Source organism: Haplochromis burtoni, unplaced genomic scaffold (genome assembly GCF_018398535.1).
Source record: "Haplochromis burtoni strain Fernald_Lab_line unplaced genomic scaffold, NCSU_Asbu1 Contig_80, whole genome shotgun sequence".
In the NCBI taxonomy this organism is placed as follows: Eukaryota; Metazoa; Chordata; class Actinopteri; order Cichliformes; family Cichlidae; genus Haplochromis; species Haplochromis burtoni.
The window spans coordinates 1576521-1584727 of record NW_024582441.1 but is presented as its reverse complement, the minus strand read 5'-3'; the positions used below and the strand labels follow the sequence as shown (position 1 = coordinate 1584727).

General features: G+C 39.8%; 1 protein-coding gene across 1 annotated transcript; it reads left to right on the top strand.

Annotated features, from left to right (window-relative positions):
- The first annotated feature begins 475 nt into the window (after nt 1-475).
- flot1b (flotillin 1b) lies at nt 476-7778 on the top strand. Its single transcript, XM_005925175.3, has 13 exons — nt 476-632; nt 1219-1269; nt 1649-1724; nt 1963-2053; nt 3254-3397; nt 3549-3668; nt 4380-4475; nt 4859-5011; nt 5098-5279; nt 5364-5409; nt 5569-5706; nt 6159-6323; nt 6418-7778. The coding sequence occupies exons 2-13, from the start codon at nt 1227-1229 to the stop codon at nt 6445-6447; spliced, it is 1284 nt and encodes a 427-aa protein (XP_005925237.1). The 5' UTR covers nt 476-632; nt 1219-1226; the 3' UTR covers nt 6448-7778.
- The last annotated feature ends 429 nt before the right edge of the window (nt 7779-8207 follow it).

The window sequence follows — 8207 nt, the reverse complement described above, 5'->3', positions numbered from 1 at the left end:
TCACACTTTTTGTTTACTACATAATTCCATATGTATTCATTCATAGTTTTGATGCATTCAGTGAAAATCTAGAATGTAAATAGTCCTGAAAATAAAGAGAAACTGGTCATCACAGGTAATACTGTGAAAAAACAACTTTTTAAAGGTGGGTGACTCACCAGCATGTAGACATCCAATGTCTGAATAAACATGTTCATCATTGCCTCATCAGGCAAGTTGTAATGTTTTTAACCAAAATTACAAATACTAAAACTAAGAATACTTATTCTGTGTTTTTAGATTTTTCAAAAGTTGTTTCTTTAGTTCTAGTTTTAGTTTTTACTTTAAGTTAACTATTATAACCTTGTATCATGATATCATAAATTCTTTGCTAGATAGATAAATAGATATGGTGGAGGTGCAGTTGTCGCTCTAAGCCGCCAGATGACAACAGACACACTTACGTCACTGTCAGCGTGAGGATGGGCGTGGTCGCAGAGCACTTCCCACTCATCAGACATTTTTTGCAGTGTGATTGCAGTGTACGGGGCAGCAACGCTCTCACCGTCGCAACAGTAAAACCGACTTGATTTTACTATTATCATTATTTTTATATAAAAAAGGAAGTTTCCTTTTGACCTGACCGGATAACGGTAAGTTAACCGGAGTGCTCGTTTTAACGTGTTAAATCGCGGTGCTGTAGCGTAAACACTGGGCAGTTTTTTTAACCCCCACGTTATCGACCCAGACTCGATTAAATAGCGAGATAGCGAATTTTAATACGCAGGTTAGGTCGCTTTCTTTAAAGTTTTTAATTTTACATCCAACACCCGTGTTTGTTTGCCATTATCGGTACTTTTTTGTGCTTTACGTGCTTTTTGGTTGCTCCAGCTATTACATTGAAAGTCCGAGTTCCGTGTGAAGATTAGGGCTGTCGGGAGTGGGAGGAGCCCCGAGGGTCGCTGGGAAAAACATGGAAACCCTAATTAGGTTTAAATGGTTTAAACCGACATGAATAAAATATAGTTGGCAGCATAGGACTCATTGCCTTTAAATTAGCAATAAGACGCTGTAATAAAAATGATTTAATCTATATTTTGTGTGTTGTACTGGTGGATACATCCACCTGTCTCTTTATACATGTCATACATTTATTTTCTATTTTAAACATTTTTACAGGGCAAATCAAGTCCATTGGGGTTTTTTTCTCACAAGTTTTTGTGTGTGTCTCAAATTTAGGATTCAAGATGTTTTACACATGTGGACCCAATGAAGCGATGGTGGTGTCTGGTAATGGATTAATTATTGTTTCTGTGAACAACACATGAGAATATTCTCACCATTGCATCTGCAAGCTTTGTTGTTGTTTAGAAACTTGCAGCTCAGAAGATCAGTGTAATAAACAAAAGACAGAGTAATCCTGGAATTGGATTGTTAGAGTGAAGTGTTGTGTATAAGTGTCACATGTGTCTTGTGATAAGGCCAAGACTTGCTGACAGTTTAGAGTAAGCTAGGAATTTTCCAATGGCGCAAGCTGTTGTGGATGAATTGCATGAGTCGCACTGTCATGAAAGGTTGCAAGTTCAGCTGTGCTCTCTTGAATCAGTTCCTGAATGAGTGACTCTTATTGGATGGATTTGTTAATGTTTGTTTTCCCCTCTTTTGTCAGGCTGCGGCCGTTCTCCACCTCTAATGATTGCTGGAGGAAGAGTGTTTGTCTTGCCGTGTATTCAACAAATCCAGAGGTCATTCCCATTTTCATTTTAATTTCCCTTGTGTAGTTTTTATAGCTACAACATTGCTGTGCAGTTCATCGTAGTGTGAAATAAAGACAGAGACCGCAAATAGGGAAGCTTGCCATTATCAGGGAAGCAGTCTTAGTTTCTCCAATGTTACTGTTACCCTTGCTCTCACGTTTTGAATCTCATCAGTTCCACCCTTCCTTTTGGTCTTTTTTTGTTTGTTTGTTTTTGGTCTAATCAGGATCACACTCAACACCCTGACTCTAAATGTGAAGAGTGACAAAGTCTACACCCGCCATGGTGTCCCTATCTCTGTCACCGGCATTGCGCAGGTATGCTTTGAGAACTTTTTTTCAGAATTTGAAGTTACAACAGATTGGGAATAATTAGATGTCACATGGCACAAAACTGCCTTTAAAATCAACTCTCACAGTTTCAAGTGAATCTCATTATGATTAAAACAGAATTAATAAAGAAAGGTACAAGGCGAGGTACAGTTTAATTCACTTTTAGCAGTATATTAATAGTTATTTAAATCAACAGAGTAACTAGTTTAAGAACTTTTAGCTGAGTGTGTGTGTGTGTGTGTGTGTGTGTGTGTGTGTGTGTGTGTGTGTGTGTCACTTATGGGGACAAAATACCCGTCCCCACAAGTTTGGAAGGAAGTTTTTGAGGCTGAAAATGTGTTTTTTGTGTCAGGGTTACAATTAGGTCATGGTTAGGTTTAGGCTAGGGGTATGAGTTGTATGAGTTAGGCATTTATTTTTGATGGTTAGGGTAAGCAGCAAGGGAAAGTATTATGTCAATCAGATGTCCTCACTAAGATATAAAAGGTGTGTGTGTTTGTGTGCGCGCGTGTGTGTTCAGACTCCAGAAAAGCTGGTATGTCCTCCTGAGCTCTCAACTTCCTGCTCTAATATTTTTCCTTCCTCTGCCTCATGCTCTGAAAGCAAAAAGTCTGACTCCACTTCTACAATTCTGAGTAGAATCCTCTCTGCCACACTCAGCCCTCTGCTTCCTGAAGTATCAGCATGGGTTGAAAACACATTTTTAAGTCCCACTGATTAAAAGTTTATTTTGAAATGGTTGAAATTACAGTACTTTTTTTTTTTGAAATCCTGGTAAATTAAACTCAAGAATCTCATATTGAAGAAACAATTTCATCCTTATCAATTGAAAAACAATATCTGCAAAACATGTATCACATCCTCACCTACTGCCATAAAATGTGGAAGCTGTAGAACAGGCCATGCTGTCCGTGGCATCACTAGAAAGGATTTCCTTTTCACAGTACAGTAGGACTCATAAATTTGTAGGACTGCATAGTTTATGCTTGACATGTCACATGAACTCCACAGAAGACAAGAATGATTTGCTGGGTCTTAGGTTATAAAGGTTATTAACTATTTTCTTCATGGTGAAATAATCATCTGTCTGTCTGTAGCACGGGCCACACAGGAAGCATTATGGAGGATTCATAGCAGTGTCTTAATGAGATCACATTAACCTGTGTTTTTTTTTTTTTTCCCCAGGTGAAGATCCAGGGCCAGAACAAGGAGATGTTGGCAGCTGCCTGTCAGATGTTCATGGGAAAGTCTGAGGCTGAGATCGCTCAGATTGCATTGGAGACACTAGAGGGACACCAGAGAGCCATCATTGCCCACCTGACTGTAGAGGTTGGTTCATTGAGGCCCTAAAATGCATTTTTCAGAACTTTTATGCACAAAATTATGTTTATTACTCAGTACTAGCACGGGGCATACCTTTTTTTTTTTTTTTTTTACAGCATGTAACTTGACGTGTGCAAATCTTTATGTGTGTGTGCAGGAGATCTACCAGGATCGTAAGAAGTTTTCTGAGCAGGTCTTTAAAGTAGCCTCCTCTGACCTGGTCAACATGGGGATTGGTGTCGTCAGCTACACGCTGAAAGATGTTCATGACGATCAGGTATGCCAAGTCTGTTTGAGTATTTCTTCTTCCAACACTGGTGACAAGACTCTGACTGTAAAAGCATTACAAAATACGCTTGAAGGGCATGGGGGATATGCTAAACCTTTCCAGCTGGCCATTGTCAGTTCCTCAGTGGGTGATTGAATGAGTTCCTCAGTGGGTGATTGAATGTGCATGTATAGGAAAAATAGGATTTTGTTTTAAATATGGCAAGCTGAAATAAAGCAAGCTTTGCGTGGAAAACCTGTAACGTGTGTCGGGGTCAACAGACAGCTTATCTACCATGAGATCTTGAATATTCTGTCAGAGCATTATATTTGGTGCAACAGGAAACGATGTATCGTTGAGTGATAATATGCGGGATCTGTGACAGACCACTAAAAATAAGCAAATTCATGCAAAAAAATTGCCTCCCCAAAAAAGCCAAATGCTGATGGACTTGTGATAAATTCATTAGAAATATGTAGGTTTTCAAAGCGTTTAGTCTTTGATGATTTCCTCTGTTACTGTAATGCTCTTAAGTGATTGATATTGACTTACCCGACTCTCAGCCTGGAGCCATCCCAGTAGACATAAATGAGGCCTAAGTGCTTCTGTGGTAACGACATTACTCGTTTGTCTGATGTACTACTTTGCTTTTCAATGCCTGAATAAGGCTCTCTGGTAGTCGGTTGTCACTTTCTCTCCTTCTTTCTGTCTCTCCTACAGGACTACCTCCACTCGCTGGGTAAAGCCAGAACTGCTCAGGTGCAGAAGGATGCCAGGATTGGAGAGGCTCAATACAAACGAGATGCTGTCATTAAGGTAAATAATCGTCAATGTCATTCTGCCTGTTCAGTTCAGTTCATTTCAATTCAGTTTTATCTAGATTGGGCCACAACAACACAACAATAGTTTCCTCAAGGCACTTTATATTGTAAAGTGAAAACCCTACAATTATACAAAGAAAACACAGAAAACCCCAACAATCATATGACCCCCTATGAGCAAGCGCTTTGGTGACAGTGGGAAGGAAAAACTCCCTTTTAACAGGAAGAAACCTCCAATAGAACTAAGCTCAGGGAGCGGCCATCTGCAAGGACCAGTTGGGGAGAGGGGAGAAAGACGGCACAATGACATGTACTGACAAGATAATGCTGATGAGCAGTACCAAATTTGTCTTTCTCTCCTGTACTGTTCATTTTCAGGAGGCACACGCAATGCAGGAGAAGGTGTCTGCTCAGTACAAGAATGAGATTGAAATGGCGAAAGCCCAGCGAGACTATGAGCTGAAGAAAGCGGCTTATGACATTGAGGTCAATGCCAAGAAGGCCGAGTCAGAAATGGCCTATCAGCTTCAGGTACGCTCATCATAATGCCTGGCCAAGTCCAAAATGTTGTGTTTTTATTGATGGAAAGCTGAGAATTGTTGGAATTTCCATTTCAGGTGGCCAAGACCAAGCAGCGCATCGAAGAGGAGAAGATGCAGATTCAAGTGGTGGAGCGTACGCAGCAGATTACTCTGCAGGAGCAGGAGATCACACGCAAGGAGAAGGAGCTGGAGGCCAAGGTTAAGAAACCTGCAGAAGCTGAGAAATACCGACTGGAGAAGTTGGCTGAGGCCCAGCGGTGAGCACTAAATCATAATATTGCTTCTGTATAGTTTGAACTGAACAACAAAAAAATTCATTCTTTTTTTCCTTTCTACTGTAGTCTGCAGCTCATCATGGAAGCTGAGGCTGAGGCAGAGTCCATCAGAGTGAGAACCGCCCGTTTTCTGTCACAGTTTTTTCCTACTGTTAATTTTCTCGTCACCTTTCCTGTGACTTTGCATCATATAATGTGTCATTCCTTTCTCTCCTGCTTCATGTGACTACTGCCATCGTCACTCTTTTCTGCTCTGTGTGTTGTCATGCAGATAAAGGGTGAGGCAGAGGCTTTTGCCGTGGAGGCTAAGGGCCGTGCTGAGGCCGAGCAGATGAACAAGAAGGCAGAGGCCTTCAAGCAGTACAAAGAAGGAGCCATGGTGGACATGCTGCTGGAGAAACTGCCATTGGTCAGTTTGACTCTGATGGATGAAAATATCATGAATATTGGTTTTTATATTAGCCTTTCAACCCATTTTCATCAGCGCTAGTCCTTAATGTTGATTTTATTTTACTTCTCTTTGCATAAAAAGTTTTTTTTCCCCTTTACTTTTTTTTTTTTTTTTACATTTTCCAACTCCAAGGCCTCTTTAAGATTTTAAAATATTTTTTAACCATATTTCAGTAATCACAGCTCAACTGTTATTCATAAAAGGTATATTAATTATATACCTTTATATCCCAAAGCTTGATACATTGTTGCTTTAAACCTTTGAGATTTCTTTGAAATTGTGATTCTCTGCTCAGTTTTCAGAAGAATTAGCTGACTCGCATGCTTCTTAGCTCACGGATGGCACACTTTGAAGGTGCAAGCATATCACGCTCCTTCAGTGTACCAATTCTGATCTTTCTTGTTCTGCAGATGGCAGAGGAAATCAGCAAGCCACTGTCAGCGACACAGAAGATTACCATGGTGTCCAGCGGTGGCGCAGATGTAGGAGCCTCCAAACTTGCTGGAGAAGTGTTGGACATCATGACCAAGCTGCCAAATGCTGTAGAGAAACTCACTGGAGTCGACATCTCCCAGGTGCAGTTTGCATGAAAGGCAAATAGGCTTTGTAACAGACTTCAAAACAAGTACACGTGTTATTTCATTCGTATTTGTGTTTTTGACCTCGCAGGCTGCAGGGAAAACCACCCGGGCGCATTGAGAAGAGTAATCAGGAGAGGTGTCAACAATATTTAGACAAAGAGCTCCACATCTCCTCGTACCTGTAACGACTGTACTGACTTGTAAACACTGTAAACCTTTCTCATTGTCTGTGTGAATGCATGCTTTTCACTCATGTCCTTTCCCCAGTCTAAACAAGGCTAGGTTTTTCTTCCCCTGTTGTGTGGTTTTCTTTTCATGTCCCTGAGCTGTGCTGCTGTGCTTCATGCTGCAGGTCACATTGCAACCAGCCTCACATGATACAGCGACTGCACAACTTCTGTCTTTGGCTGACAAAAGCCTCAGCTAATACGTAGAAGCCCAGTTTTTAGGGACTAGGTCAATGAACTATTATGTTTGTTTGTTTTTTATACTTTTTAATCTGAGAATGTAGGAAAAGCTTATAGCCTTATTCTATTTTCTTTCTGTGCCTTTCAATTAATCAAATAATGCAAAACATACACTTTCAGGGAGCCCAACTGAGTATGCTGCTACACTTCTGCCACTGCTACACACCCCTTTATTAAATCTGTTCATTCACCTGGAGGCTCTGAGCACGAGAGGAGGAGGTTCTGACAAAGTCAGACCCTAAAAAAACAAACGTTAGCGCAATGTACATTCTACATTTAGACCACTGACTGAAATCTTGCTGAGAGCGTTTATCAAATCACCTCAGAGTTTTGTGTGTTGAAATGTTGTTAATATTTTTATGTACTAATCACAAAAGATTGAATGTCTCTTCTTTGTCTACTAGTGCATTGCAAAAAGACATACGTGAGACTCTTTGTAATAATGGATTACATTGTTGGCAACAATGTTATCGGCTGGAACTGCAAGTGGGAGGAGTTTCTTTGTGTCTTGAAAGGAGGAGGGAGGAAGTGGGTGGTTGGAACAACTTATGGTTTGGTTAGGTTTCCTGTTAAAGCCAATGAAAGTATGTTGAACCTTTTGTTTTCTTCTTTACTGTAACTGCCTTTTTATACAGCTGACATAAGTAAAGAAGGACCATCACGAAGTACTACTGCTTTGTTATGCATGCTGCCTTGAGTTTAGTCGCCTTGTCTTTTTCCTGCGTTAAAGTAGTGCAATTTTTTTTCCTAGTTTTTGTTTTGTTTTTTTAAGAATCACTCTGCATTTTGCAACCAAGTGCCTGGTTAAACTCCTCAGGCATCAGTTTAAGACTAGTTAAACTCATCAGGGAACAGTTCCTCATATCAAACTGGTCTTAGCCCAGTTTGTCACTTTTGAGGACGAAAGCCAGAATCCGCCTGTCTCCTTTGGTGCTTCCTAGTGACTAATACTTTCTTCTTCTTCTTTTTTTTTTTTAATGTTGCATTTTCAGCCTTTGTTGATATAGTGTGAAAGTTGGCTGCTTGTATCAAATATTAAACATAATCTATGTTAGACTTATAATAAAATATATTTCAATCGATGAAACTTTTGATTTTTTTTTTGACAGATGTAATTAATAACAAGCACACACTGATTTTGAAAAGATTAACTTTATTAAAACATCTACAAAAATAGACAACACAGTGAATTACAATAGCATCAACGTAGCAAGCGTTCTACACAAACACAGAAGACCCCCAGTTGGGACAGAGTTTATATATTAAATGAAATTGTAATTCTGTCCTTAAAATATGTACATACTGTGATTTTTCAGCTTCAGACAGAACGGGACAAAAATCGGACAACAAGGAGAGCCCAAGTACGTATAGTATATATAAAAAAATATGGGTTTAGTTAAACTACAGTGTA